The sequence below is a fragment of the Pleurodeles waltl genome, chromosome 12 (assembly GCF_031143425.1).
Source record: "Pleurodeles waltl isolate 20211129_DDA chromosome 12, aPleWal1.hap1.20221129, whole genome shotgun sequence".
Lineage (NCBI taxonomy): Eukaryota > Metazoa > Chordata > Amphibia > Caudata > Salamandridae > Pleurodeles > Pleurodeles waltl.
Window position 1 is genome coordinate 657,703,096 of NC_090451.1, and position 15,268 is coordinate 657,718,363.

The following is a 15,268-nucleotide window of genomic DNA, read 5'->3' on the forward strand; positions in this document are numbered from 1 at the left end:
TGTGTTCCTGTACCGTCTATATGCAGTCAGATTAATCTTGCAGGTCACTTTAACTAAGGGCATCCAAGTATATACTGCAGCCTAGAGAAAAGAAATCCTTTTAGGTTTTCCTCTTCACCATCCCAATGATTAAGGATTTTTTTTACAAGTATTTAAACGGTATTGTCTGTACACAGGAGAGCTTGACCTTTTTGAGAGCTCTAAATTGACCTTTCAAGGAGTCAGCGTGATTCAGGCTTTTTGTTTTCATTAACCATAAAAAGTGTTTCACACAATGAGAGAATGTTAAGGACACATCAGTCCTTCCTCAAAAAAACATGGTGTTTTCATGTAACTCTGTTGATATCTGCTCGCTTTCTTCCAGGATCCAACCACTTATGCAGTGAGATGATGGAAAAAAAAAAGTGTCTTGGCGTAATCCTAATGCTCCACCATAGAAAATTCTATTAAAGTCCTAAACAATCCTTTCTCTTTCACAGCAGCAGAAGTAAAATGCTTACTGAGGAAGGAGCAGAATTCTGCAGCAGGGCATCAAAGGGCAGTGAAGGTGGTCGCTGCCCTAAATAAGCAGTTATTTTCAGATTTCCGAAGCTGCAGCCTATCTGGCTCGGTTCCTTTTTATTTTATTTACAAATGGTTCTCATTTTGACTCTGATTGTTTTTAACTACAATTCGTATTTATTTAAAAGAATATATGTAATACTACTTAATGTAGATCACAAGAAGGCGCATGTGTGTTTATAAAAAACGTATTTTTCAAAAGATATGTCTTATCCATTGGTAAATGTCCTCCGGGTTCTAATATTTGGTCGGAAATATTCAAATATTCTGTGACCTCAATGAATAGTCCCATGAGAAAAAAAAAAACCTGTATTACAAATAAGTAGTTTTTTTTACCCTGCAACATCTGCCAACTTTTCAAGAGGAACGGCTAATCTTTGTGAACATTTTTCGGTACCAATGATAAGAAATCTTCTCTTTCTTCAGGGGCCACATTTTTCTCTCTGGAAACCGAAGTTACAGCATCACACCCACATTGGGCGCCCCATCTGGCAAACACCACATCACTAAAATCCAAGATAATCATAGAAATATGCAGACCTGCAGTGGGAGCTACGGACAACCAGCAATGCCTTCGGAGGGTCACAGGCCACGTCCGCGCAGGGTAAGGATGGCGTTGGTGTAGTGAGCCATAAGAAACCTTCTCCAGGGGTGGGCAGACTGGCTCCTGTTTTGTGAGGACAGAATTGAATGGTCTGTTAAATTCATACAGCCCTTAAAGGGTGTTTTAACAAAGCAGTAGGACTTAAAACTAAACAAACAATATATTGCCTACCTTTCTAGTCCACTCTTTGTTTCTTGGTCTGGCTTACAGATTTTAGATGCAGGGGTGTGGAATTTATTAAAATATCTACTTGTCCAGGGGACAGGTTGCTTCTCAAATCTACTTGTCCTGTAAAAAGATCTACTTGTCCCTTTGGTGCCATGTAGTGTGGCGACAAATTATGGCAGCAATTAATAACCTCTCTGATTATGCCAGGGCTACTACCATAGTAGGGCTTCAATACTTGGAGTTTCAATCCCTACTGTAGCAATTTCCTTATTTTGCCACCTTTCTGCAGATCTGCATACTGGGGCTGGAGGAAGCAGTAAGCAATAGTTCCAGGGCTGGAATGCCTTTGAGTCTGCAAACCTACTAACCTGCATGTTTTAAAGATTTTTACCAGCTTCTCTCTAATATTTTCCCATAATAAGAAAGGTTGGACATTTACTCCTGACAATGGCAGAATTAGAACTTCTTCCAGGGTTGGGAAGAAAGTGGCTGGAGGGAAAATGAACTTGCAAATGCTCAATAGATTTTCACATGAGCAAATCTACACATCGTATTTACCCATGCTAAAATACAGTTCACAAATATTTTATAGGGGTACGACATATACCATGGGTGCACTTTTGTGACTTTCTTTAAGAATTTGGGGCCACAAGTAGGTAGGTTCAGATTTGTGACCTGCAAATTGCGAGTCGCAAATCCGAATGTAGGATGGTGTCTTGACACAATCTGATTCGCAAGGGCTTCGCAAATGCCCACATCATGAATAATCATGAGGTGGGTCGCAATTTGCGACCCCCTCACGAATGGTGGCCTGCTGGAGACAGTAGACCACCATGTCTGTGACTGCTTTTCAATAAAGCAGTATTTTTTTGTTTTTTTGTAATGCAGCCAGTTTTCCTTAAAGGAAAACGAGATGCATAACAAAAACGAAAAATGAAACGTTTTCGTTTCATTTTTTCTATGAATTTTTTTTTACAGTGACATCCACAATGGGGAAGGGGTCCCATGGGGATCCCTTCCCTTTTGCGAAAGTGTTAGCACCCATTTGAAATGGGTGCAAACTGCGATTGGTTTGCACCCGCGTTCGCGGTCACAAAACAATCCTACATTGCACGGCGAGTTGCAATTAGGAAGGGAACACCCCTTACTAATTGCGAGTCGCAAACCCGTTTTGTGATTCGGTAACCAGGTTACTGAATCGCAAAACTGGGTTTGTGCATCGCAATGTGCTTTTTGCACGTCGCAAACAGCGAAAGTCGCTGTTTGCGACATGCAAAAAGCTACCTACATGTGGGTCTTGGTCCCTAATTAGGTCTGGTGTTAACAAAGACATTTTGTTTTTATTAAACTTCTATTTCTCTCTCTTTCGGCTGGCTTTACTGTGAGTGATCGCATTCTGCTCTTCCACAAGGAGCATATTGCCACACAAAGTAGTTTTGTTCAGTGTCAGGAACTACAGTGGCAATCAGTGACGTAACGAAACTGGAGGGTGCCCCTTTGCAAAGAACATGGAGGAGCCGCCTCTCCAGACTCACTCAGGGCAGGTGCTGTGCTGACGGGGCCCCCTGGAGGGCGGCTGCGGGCCTTTGTTATGCCGCTGGTGGCAACGTGTGCTTTAAGAGTTCAAAAACTTTTTGGGGGGGTTTTGCCAATGTTTGTTACAATGTTGAGGGCCTGGTAGCTCCCACAACAATAAAGTGTTACAAAAGCCATTTCAAAACAAGACACGCATTGATGAAACTAAAAGACTTATAAAAATATGTCAGATCAGTTGGCTTTGTCAGTGTTTGTTTATTTTCATGCTTCCCATAATCGTGTTGAAAATGGTTACACTGATTTTCCATTAGAAATATTTTTGGGAAATACTAGCATGCATCAACACATTTTACTAAATGACACGTCATTTGCATATAATCAGAGAGCATTCTGGGAGCATTATACTTAGCCTCTTAGCCTAAACTTTTCAAACATGTGTGTACACGTTTTTTTTTTTGTACTGGAACCAACGTCAGTAGTGAAGTGTGACCTTAAAACATTTATTTACAGCACGCACCCTAATAATGAAGGCTTTCAAATAATGAACCATAAATACAAGTTCGAACAGCATTATCTTTTGGAAACACATTACCTCAACTGCAGAGAGTTCCACTCTCTGTAAACAGGCAGCCAATGGGTTTGTGCTGTAGGGGGTTGGGCCTACTTGTCCCAAGGACAAAGTAAACATAAAAACTTGTTGCCCTTGACCCCAAACAAGATGTCCCGGGCGTCCACTTATTATAATAATAAGAAAAAATCATAACTAGAAAGTTCAAACTTCTAAACATACATAGAAGGGATTTAGATTAGCTCTCTTCATCCATTAGTCTGTTAAGCTATCATTAACATTTTGCTTCCGTCCGCCATGGCATACAGCATGGGGCAGTGGGGCAGTCCACATCAGTCATTTTTTCTCTTGCACTCTGAATGATAGGAATTTGCCTGATCACGGGTCTACATCCACCTAAAAATAGCATTTCAGTGCCGTGGATTGTTATTTTACTTTGCAAAAGTTATTTTTCCTTCCATTCTTTATTGTTTTTTTAGTCTTAAAGTTATAATTCTAAGCCAATACTACCTTTTCCTTGCTCTGGTAAGAATCATATTTTCCTGTGGTGTGCAGTAAAACTAGAAAAGGGTTTCTGTACCAGTTCTAAACACACAATTGTTATCCGGAAGCACCTATATTTTTGTGGTAAAATTATATGCACTAATGATTTTTATTTCCTTGTGATCCTGATTTGCTCCCATTCACTGGCCCGAGCTATGGCTGTCTTCACCTCCAAAGCTAGGAGTGAAGGGATCAGCTTTGCTCTGAAGCTTTCTTTCAAAGCAAATGTCAGCGTTGTCCACAAAAATGTTTTTTTAAATCTCTGGTTCCCCGGAACAATCCTGCAGCTGCTACCAGACCAGATCACTTACTGGCTCTCTCCCTTATTGATTCCCATAGTGGTGTGTGTGGATCCCAGCCAAAATGATGGCTAATAACCATACAACGCAAATCAAGCAATCCATTTCTTACTCCACCTTTAAAGGTCACATCACACAAGGGTTGTTGGATTCAAAATGCTCTTCCTTGTCCATAGGTCCATATGTTACTGCACATCTGGATACTTTGTGCACCACTTGCTGCCTCGCTGAGCAGACAGCTGTCTGCCTCCCAAAAGAGAGTATGTAGCTATTCAGTGAAAAAGGTTCAAAAAGTGATTTGAGGAGGTTCGATCTTGAGATAGAAGAATATTCATTGGCCAGCAAAATGGCTTTGCAAGTTCAATGCTCTTGTGACAACTGCTGTGACCTACAAGACACATGTTTGAACACCTGCACGTCTAACTCAGTCTTTCATTTTTCTGAGATTGATAAAGTGAGCAACTACAAATTGCTAAATTAGAAAATGATCACTCCCATTAGTTACAGTACTTAAAAACCTGCAAAAATAGCTGTGTTCATTGCCATACACAAAGAGGTTATTGTTAATAATATCTTTGCCCTCATTCAGGGTTGGCAGGGTCTCCAAACAATGCCATAATAAAGCAGCCTGAGGAAACCATAGTGGACCTCAGTAAAAGCTGGGTACCATGCAGGGATGGCATTTTTCACAACAAGGGGGCTTCCTGCTCTGGCTGCATTGGGTTCTGAGTCTTCTTACGAAGTTATGACCAGAGTCCCTGCTCTTCACACCCAACGTTATTTATTTTTTCAGCTCAGACGGAACGTGCTTAGTGAGAAGAAATACATTGAACTGGTAATAGTTGCGGACAAGGCTGAGGTGAGTTTGCTGTTAATGTACCCTCCCACTGCCCTGCCCCCCAAAAAATTCAACTCCTTATTCACTATTGTCTCCCAGGAAGCTTCTTTCATCTGTCCTTTAGTTTTCTTATCTCACTCTGAAATTCTTCCCGACCCAAGGTTCCCTTTTCCTTGGACAAATCCGCTTCTGTTTCCCACCTGCTCGGAACAATATGCTACCCGGGTTAACATCGCTTCCTGAGTCGTAATCAGGCCAACGGGCCTTTACTTTCATGTAATATGAGTTGTACAAAAATAAAATATTTCTAGACGGGTTGTTTGCTCTTATTAAATGTACTCCTGGTTCCGTGTTGGTGTGCCCGGTGTGACAGACTCAGCACCTACCTGTCTTCCATTGAAGAGCAGGGGGCCCTGAGATCTGGCAGCCACTGCCACACGCCTTCAAGCCGTTCAGAAGCAGGCACATTGGTTAATAGATTGCCCTCACCAACCTACCCAACCTTCTGTTGGCAAGTTTTAGATCTCTCAACTTTAAGAGAAGATGGTGGGTGGCATATCCATGTAGAAGGTACAGAATATCATACATGTAGTCTGTCATTTCGGTTTAAAAGTAAAGGTGGCATACAGGTTAAGGGGCAGCATGAGCAGCTAAAGTATTGAGTTCAGGCATTAATGAGGGGAAATTGCCTGAGGTTGGGCAAGGATTTTGAGCGTGAGCGCATTGGGCAGAAAGGAGTTTAAAAAATGATGGGTAGGGATTTTGGAGCTTAGGATCTTTGCTTAGCCACTCAGTCTCCCAACTGCTCTGCTTCTAAGCTTTGTATTTTCCTTTCTCAGTACAAGATCTACAACTCGAACATAAAGAAGCTGCAGTTCCGGATGCTGGAGATCGCTAACCAATTGGATGCGGTGAGTCTCTGCATGAAATCTAGCATATGTGACCCCCACCTCCCGCCTTGCATCTCCAGCATTGGAGCAATCCCCTTCTGTTTAATGGGGATGCTGAACAGTGAGTCGGCTGCAGTAAGCCAGGCCAGCTCTCCCACTATTGCTTTCCCTACATTCTCTATCTTGGTGTATCCATATGGCCGCCATCTTTACTGCATGACTCTTTCTAGTTCCCACATCTTCAGTCAACGAGGCAGTTTTCTAACATTAGACTCCTCCTCCTCAGTTCTATCAGTCATTGAATGTCCGTGTGGCCCTGGTAGGCCTAGAAGTTTGGAACCAGGGGGACCAGATCCCGGTGGACCGAAACCCAAAGGAGACATTGAACCGTTTCCTGGCATGGCGTCAGACCACCCTATTGCCTCGGATGCACCATGATAATGCGCAGCTCTTAACGTAAGCACCATTCTTGCATGATGATATATGAATTCGAGAGAATGGCTGCCTTTGTGGATAACTCCTCTTTGAATGCCATGCCCTGATTTCAATTTAGTGTAATAGTGCTCTGATTTTTTTTAAATGAGCTTTGAAGTTTCTGGCATGAAAAATACTTGCCAAGCATGTTGACCAACTTGCTTTCAGTATAGCACATCATGACCGCTAACGTTATATTTGCAACTTGCTTGGTAGCGAGAGTTGGTCCTCGAGGACTATGTAAAAAATAGCCATTTAGATTAATTGTGTGTATAAACTTATTTTAAATCAATAACCAGAAAATGTGAAATGGACAAATGCTGTCCAACTCTGCAGCAGGAAATTGATAAATAGCATTTGTACGTGCAGTTGCAGCATAAATCACATAACGGACCCTTGGAAACAAACTGGTATTTATTTAATTTCTTTTACAGACTTGTAAAGTAGCCACACTGCATTAAGGACAGCTCAGAGTGCTAGGAATTCGGGAAATAGTCAGCAGATTAGGCTCTTAGGGCCCACATGTGGTGCTGTCAGGCATTACTGTCACCTAAACCCAAACTGAACAAATCAGTTTACAAAACTCTTCTAAACTTAATGTAGATATTTTCCAGTCATCGGGAAGGTGGGATAGATTGCTAGGTAGTCAAGGTTTGGGCATATAAAAACTTTCCTACATACCACATGTGTTTCAAGGAGAAATATCAGATTTATAAAGCCAACCTTAGATGGCTGGCGGTTAATAGAGCTGGAACACTTTGGTAGGAAGGGTGTAAGGCCAGTGATTGCTGTATCGGTTGGATAGCATGCACTAAAGTGGACTCAACCCTCTAAAGGGGAGCCAGTGCAGAGATTTCCATAATTCTTTGATCTGTGGCCTAAAGGGCTCTGGCTAAATTAACCACACTTAAAAGTTTTCGGTCATTTGGAGTCTGCAAGAGTTTATGGGGGAGACCCGTAAGGATGCGATTGCAGCAGTCAGGGTGGCACATAGTATTTTCGTCAGCTAGGATCCACCGATGTTTTGGGAGTTTGGGAGGTGTAAGGAAGGATGCTCCTTAAAATGTGCTACAGGTAGAAAATGCTCTTTGCAGGCTCAGTAACATGAAGGTCAAACGAAATGGTCAGAATTGAATGTGATTCCCAGGTTACAGGCACTTTGCACTTAGGAAGAACCTACAGAGTACGCACGTCAACAGGACTGGGAAAGGGTTTACTTTCCCAAGGACTAGGATCTCAATTGCTTGGTTGATGCTCTAAAGCAGCATCCAAAATCGCATTTTGAAGCGACAGTCACTTACATGGTGGTGATGCTCTGTGACATCCTTTTGAGTTTCATGTGAATTTCCAAATCAGCCGCACACATTTGATGGCCAAACACATAGCTGTCAAGTATGGTTGTCTAAGAGTCCATATTTGTTTTGAGAAATGTCAGGTGGGTGATGTTAGAAATGTGTCCAGTTTCACTTTGTGTGTGAAGGACAGATTTGAACCACCTTAACGAAATTCCCTTTATGGCCATCCAGTGTTAGAAAAAGAAGAAGATGGTTAATAGAAATTGTGAATTAATTTGAGACACTGGATTTAAAGCTATTGCTTTTTTGCTTACTGCACCGCAAAAAACAAGGACAGATCAATCGCTAAATATACCTTGTCCTGCCCCGAATGAGACAGTGAAGTACTAGCTGCGAGAGCAACTCACATCTCGACAGTGAAATAAAACTTGTGTCCTTTACCACTGTGACTAGCAAGACCTAAATCTGTGCGTACCCATTGCACTCAAGATCTATCACTGGGAAAACCAAAGAGGTGATGGATGGAACATTTGAATTAATCTCAGCCACTAGGTTTCATACCTGCACATCTGGTCACTTTGCAACTACTGGGAGGGACTTGCCAACTGCAGTTTAGTCTTGGCTATGCCCCGAAAAAAGATCATTTCGGCCTAAAGCACATCAATGGTCATGACTATCTCTGTCCATGAACTCAATCAACCCCAACATATTTTTTTCCCTTTTGGACATCACCACTGAGTGTGTTGCAGCTTCATGTGATATTGCACCCCAAGCTTTTCGACCACATCTGAGCCTACCTTTTCTACTTAGGGCCCCTGATTATAATGTGAAAGTATTTATGAATATCTTGACTCATTCCACGTCTACAGCCAAGTTTTCTACTTAAGTAATTATACTGGAGATGAAAATGTAAAGGATTTAATGATAAAAGAATCTATATGACAACACCAGGTGCTTGTTACCGTCCCTTCAGCAGAGGAAGACGTGAATGCAACAGGATTAGAATTGGCTGATTGACGAATGCATAGGGCTGGAGGTTGTTGTGCACTGTGCAGATTGTTTCTTATGTTACACAAATTGTGTTCATTGTCTCATTTGTCTGATATTGTGGATTGGTATGTGAGTTTGGCGTGGTATTGTGAAATGGTATGTTATGTTATGAGGATTTGTGTTGCACACATATCACAGAGAGGTATCCAGGCGCTATTGCAGGTGTGTAGGCTAATCTGAACTCCTAGTTGGACAGACAGTCCTTCAGTTTCTTTGGAAACTCGAGTAGAGAGGAGGAGATCCTAATTTGATGAGGAAAGTTGTTCCACGTTTTGGTGGGGATGTAGGAAAAAAAGCATCCTACTCTTTTGCTTCTGCATATGCGTGGTATCTGTGCGAGGACGAGGATGGCTGAGCGGAGTTGCCTTGCTGGATGCTGCAAGTTCAGGTGGTGGTTAAGGTAGGCAGGTCCAGCGTTAAGGAGAGATTTGTAGGCATGCATGTGCAGTAGGAATTGGTGGCATTATTTTGCAGATCATTTTGCTCTGTCTTTTGCATTGTGAACAGTGGTAGGGTTGTACTTTATTGTGAGTATGTATGTGTCATGGTTCATGTAACATTTCATGTTACATTGTCTCCCCTGAGCAGTGTGGAGTAACTATTCTAGTGCTTTGCTGCCTCTAATGTATGTATACAGGGAGTGCAGAATTATTAGGCAAATGAGTATTTTGACCACATCATCCTCTTTATGCATGTTGTCTTACTCCAAGCTGTATAGGCTCGAAAGCCTACTACCAATTAAGCATATTAGGTGATGTGCATCTCTGTAATGAGAAGGGGTGTGGTCTAATGACATCAACACCCTATATCAGGTGTGCATAATTATTAGGCAACTTCCTTTCCTTTGGCAAAATGGGTCAAAAGAAGGACTTGACAGGCTCAGAAAAGTCAAAAATAGTGAGATATCTTGCAGAGGGATGCAGCACTCTTAAAATTGCAAAGCTTCTGAAGCGTGATCATCGAACAATCAAGCGTTTCATTCAAAATAGTCAACAGGGTCGCAAGAAGCGTGTGGAAAAACCAAGGCGCAAAATAACTGCCCATGAACTGAGAAAAGTCAAGCGTGCAGCTGCCACGATGCCACTTGCCACCAGTTTGGCCATATTTCAGAGCTGCAACATCACTGGAGTGCCCAAAAGCACAAGGTGTGCAATACTCAGAGACATGGCCAAGGTAAGAAAGGCTGAAAGACGACCACCACTGAACAAGACACACAAGCTGAAACGTCAAGACTGGGCCAAGAAATATCCCAAGACTGATTTTTCTAAGGTTTTATGGACTGATGAAATGAGAGTGAGTCTTGATGGGCCAGATGGATGGGCCCGTGGCTGGATTGGTAAAGGGCAGAGAGCTCCAGTCCGACTCAGACGCCAGCAAGGTGGAGGTGGAGTACTGGTTTGGGCTGGTATCATCAAAGATGAGCTTGTGGGGCCTTTTCGGGTTGAGGATGGAGTCAAGCTCAACTCCCAGTCCTACTGCCAGTTCCTGGAAGACACCTTCTTCAAGCAGTGGTACAGGAAGAAGTCTGCATCCTTCAAGAAAAACATGATTTTCATGCAGGACAATGCTCCATCACACGCGTCCAAGTACTCCACAGCGTGGCTGGCAAGAAAGGGTATAAAAGAAGGAAATCTAATGACATGGCCTCCTTGTTCACCTGATCTGAACCCCATTGAGAACCTGTGGTCCATCATCAAATGTGAGATTTACAAGGAGGGAAAACAGTACACCTCTCTGAACAGTGTCTGGGAGGCTGTGGTTGCTGCTGCACGTAATGTTGATGGTGAACAGATCAAAACACTGACAGAATCCATGGATGGCAGGCTTTTGAGTGTCCTTGCAAAGAAAGGTGGCTATATTGGTCACTGATTTGTTTTTGTTTTGTTTTTGAATGTCAGAAATGTATATTTGTGAATGTTGAGATGTTATATTGGTTTCACTGGTAATAATAAATAATTGAAATGGGTATATATTTGTTTTTTGTTAAGTTGCCTAATAATTATGCACAGTAATAGTCACCTGCACACACAGATATCCCCCTAACATAGCTAAAACTAAAAACAAACTAAAAACTACTTCCAAAAATATTCAGCTTTGATATTAATGAGTTTGTTGGGTTCATTGAGAACATGGTTGTTGTTCAATAATAAAATTAATCCTCAAAAATACAACTTGCCTAATAATTCTGCACTCCCTGTATTTTATGTGTTTAAGTGTGAGTCTCGTGCAGTGCCTATTCCATGGCTGTGTATGTTCTAGTGCTGCCGGTTAGTGATGTTGCCATGAGTGAGACGTCATTGTTCTTCCTAGTGTGACATTTACACTATGTGCTTTGCCTCATACTTGTAGCATGAAACTTACTGGCAATGTGGAATTATGAAGATGCTGACCATGTCCAGTCGTCATTCCATGCATGCACAATCAATGATATCTCTTGTCACTCTCAACCACCCGGTCACTCCTGTGTGTGGTCTGGTTAGCAACTCCAGTTTCAGATGAACTCCAGGATTTACCTTATGCACGGCATCAGTGTTACCACCAGCTCCTCTTTATCACCATGTAGAAGCTAGCTGCATCTCCAGCATCTAGTTTTCTGACACATTCTCGCGGGGCCTATGCAAAAGTGGAAGAACTTGCTGCTTGTCTTGGAATGTGTGGTCGGTATGGAAAGCTGGTGCATTATTATAGTTGCCTAAAAAATGCGGCCAGTTTTCTCAGAAATTTTAACTATGCATGAAAAGATAGTGACATGCACAAGATCCTGGTGTTTGGTGAAGGGGATCGTTGGGGCAGAAACAGAAGTCCTTTTGTTGCAAATTCAGTTTAGCCACTAGACCTTCCTTCCTCCTGGATCCTTGTCGCTCCGCTCATCACTATCTGACATGGGATGCGAGTTGCCTTCTTCCCCTCTTCGGTCTTTTAGCATAGTTACTGTCTGCGCCCTTCCCTCCCCCTTTTGAGTTACTTTATAGTCTCTTTAAGACGGATAGATTAACGGGGGGAGCATCTCAATGATTGACTTAATTTTCTGTCCAGGGGTGTTGCATTTGAGAGTTCTTCGGTTGGCATGGCATCCCAAGCCTCAATGTGTACCCCAGAACGCTCAGGAGCAGTCAATGTGGTGAGTGATGTGTATACAAATATCTCTGTCTTACTTGTCTCTGTTGCACACTACTACTTGCATGAAACTCATTTGTATCACCCGAGATGCTCTCCTAAACCTGCTTGCTATAACAGTGCCTCCCAACAGCACCTCCCTCTTCACTTATGTATTTTGCTCTCAACTTTCCATGGCACCTTTCTTTCAAGTTTCAGAGAGTAACCTGCCTGCATTACAAGCATCACTCACCGTCTGTGAATGGCCTTCCAGCATTACCCGTGTCTCTTATAGGTATCTAGATGGTACCTCCGTTAAGAACTGTAGTTACTAGCTCACGTCATCATTCCCAGTCTCTTTCCTGTACAAGTCTGTAATCCCAGTGAGTTAACCATATGGCTTCTATTTCCGGAGGCCTGTGTCAGCGTTGCCCATTACCTGCACCTAGCGCCTGCATGAGTTTATGCCACTTGTCCCTTTTTGAATTCTGTCTGCTTCACCTGAATCTGCTTTCTGCCTGTCAGAAAAAACTGCTTGCATCACCTAGTCCTCTTTGTAATGTTCCTGCAAAACTTGTTCTTCCCACTTGTGCCAGCCTGCAATACCTGTGTCTCTCAATTGCCTCCTGACGAAGACTCCTTCCTAACTAATGCGCGCCTGCAACATCTACAGTTTTAACTTGTGCCTGACTGAACTCCATCTTCAATAGAAACTGGCTACCCACCTAGTAAGAGGCCCTCCTTCTCTTATCTGTGTGTAGAGTACTTGCCTGCAACACCATGACATCCCACCTAGCCCAAACCTTAACCTGCTCTGAAATAACTGCACCTCTCTTCTGTGTCTGCATGAACCCTGGTCCAATAACCGGGCCTCTTACTTTCGTCTGCCTGTAATTTCCTACACACGTGCTTCTTTCATGTGTCCTCCTTCACTTGTTTGAAACTCTCCCTGTAGTACCTTTCCTCTCGCGATACCTGCCTAAAAGTTACTGCATGCCGTGTAGCTCTTAGCAGTACCTGGTCACACTCACTTAGTAACTACACTTGTCAGTTGTGTGCCTTCTTGTTTAGTACACCAAAATCACCCCGTTTGTGTTTTTGATACCTCAGTGCAGCATCTGCACGGCTGTCGTCTTTATATCACCTTTGCCCTCTAATATCTGGCTGAGGGACTCGCATCCCTAATTTGCATTTAACAGCATATTTGCAATACCTCTGTGTACGATCTGTACATCTGTGTCTGTCTATTTCTAACTTGAATTGCCTTCACTTCTCAACTGTAAGGTCTCTTTTCAGCTTCACGTACCATACCAGTTTCTTTCTTTTCTGCCCAGTGCATGCCTGTCTCCTTAATTTTTTACTCGGGACCTGTGTCTCTCACACATCTCTCAAAAAGAAATCCTCGAGATACCAGTGTCTCACAAATATATTAGCTTCTGTCTTGGGTGTCTGACATGTATTCCCTTCTGTGCACCGTGCCTGCTTCCCCCCTTGCCTCCTGTGTCTCTTCTACCGGTACTACGTGCTTCTTTCCCGATTTGTGAAAGCATCCCCTCTGGCCTCTTTCATTTATGGTTGACCTTGTCTCTTTAGGTCCTCTTTAAGATACCCTCCCTCTAGTCCCTGCATTGAATTATGGCCGCTTCCCCATTTTCACAAATACTTGCGACATCAGTGTATACGATCCTGCCAATAGATTTCTGCTGAACTCTTCACATTACCCATCTCTTTATTTTCGGCAAGCAGATATAGGGGGTTATTACAACTTTGGAGGAGGTGTTAATCCGTCCCAAAAGTGACAGTAAAGTGGCGGATATACCACCAGCCGCATTACGAGTTCCATAGGATATAATGGATTCGTAATACGGCTGGTGGTATATCCGTCACTTTACCGTCACTTTTGGGATGGATTAACACCTCCTCCAAAGTTGTAATAACCCCCATAGTCTTGCCTGTCTTAGTTTGCTGTTTTGGATAACTGCCCCTCTCTGTTTTGATTGTTACACCTACTGCTTTCTCATTTATCCACAATAACTTCCACCTGTCATGTTTTCACTTTATGCTTTTAGTATCTGCATCCTTCTCCAATGTCCACTTTTCGGTCTTTGACATCTCCCTTCCGCAGTGCATATCCCACCTGCAACATCTGCCTTTCACCCCACTGTCTGTCTTAATTGACCATGACACTGGGCGCCTCTTTCAGGTACATGCCACAGACCCTTGTAGTAGATATTCTCCTGGGAAATTCATCAGCTCTAATGATTGTAAGCTTCTTTTCTTCGCAGGATCATTCGGTGAGCATCCTCAGTGTCGCCTCAACCATGGCCCATGAGCTGGGACACAACCTGGGCATTAGCCATGATACTGACAACAGGAAGTGTGTGTGTCCTAGGTCACTGTTAGTGCGGAGCTGCATCATGGAGTCAGCCTCAGGGTTCGTGGAAAAGTGATGCATGCTTGGCTTGTCGAAATGAACAGAGGGTGCTTTGGGGTAGGGAGGACTTTATCGCTTTTTTAAACCATCTCCCATTGCAGGTTCCTGTCTGGTCTGGCCTTCAGCAGCTGCAGTAAGATGGATCTCGAGCTCAGCCTGCGCCAAGGTGTTGGGATGTGCCTCTTCAATATCCCAGAACCCAAGAACTTCCAGCGCCAAAGCTGTGGTAACCTTTTTGTGGAGGTGGGAGAAGAGTGTGACTGCGGCTTGACCGAGGTACCTTGCACGACTGTCCTGTTGAGCATTTCTTGTGTGAAGGTGGTACTCTGTTCTTAGGCTTCACTGTATTTTTCCCCTGACCAGGAATGCAAGGACCCCTGCTGTAATGCCACCACCTGCAAACTAGTTCCTGGAGCGGAGTGTTCCTCTGACGGGATCTGCTGTAAGGACTGCAGGGTATGCCCATATGTCTTTGTTGCTACTTGGCAAACATGTACATTAGAGCAAACTTATGGTTATTACAAGGTTTTTGATGCTCTCAAGCTCTGCGTGCAGTTTTTTTACGAACACTAAGCTTATCCTTAGAGCTCTACAGCAGACATGTGAAGTTGTAAGGAAATCTTTCCAAAACTGAGATCTTCAAACTGCAACAATTTATAGGATGCAAAAATAGGTGTTTGGTTGCTTTCAAGGGAAAATATACATTTTCTTTCATTGTATATTTCATAGATTTGCATGTTTGAATCCCTCCCATCATCGGTTAAGGACAACAAAAAACATTGCATAACCATGTTTACTTCACTTTAAGAATGTCGTTAGGTCTTACTTCTCTGAAAGCTAGGAGTCTGGTCTTGCAAGTCTAATACTAGAGATTCTCCAAGCGTTAATGTGCGGCAGTGTAAAAGCAAGGAA

The 15,268-nt window shown here is 43.0% G+C and overlaps 1 protein-coding gene across 4 annotated transcripts in view; it reads left to right on the top strand.

The window, feature by feature from the left end:
• The window catches only part of ADAM15 (ADAM metallopeptidase domain 15), a 163,262-nt gene that overhangs the window by 85,152 nt on the left and 62,842 nt on the right, over window positions 1-15,268 (top strand). For all 4 annotated transcript variants that reach the window (XM_069218405.1, XM_069218402.1, XM_069218403.1 and 1 more), the window contains exons 6-13: window positions 988-1,165; window positions 5,073-5,138; window positions 5,957-6,028; window positions 6,294-6,463; window positions 11,863-11,947; window positions 14,208-14,356; window positions 14,458-14,632; window positions 14,720-14,812. In XM_069218405.1, the coding sequence (XP_069074506.1) occupies window positions 988-1,165; window positions 5,073-5,138; window positions 5,957-6,028; window positions 6,294-6,463; window positions 11,863-11,947; window positions 14,208-14,356; window positions 14,458-14,632; window positions 14,720-14,812 (988 nt within the window). The remainder of the gene's footprint in view (window positions 1-987; window positions 1,166-5,072; window positions 5,139-5,956; window positions 6,029-6,293; window positions 6,464-11,862; window positions 11,948-14,207; window positions 14,357-14,457; window positions 14,633-14,719; window positions 14,813-15,268) is intronic.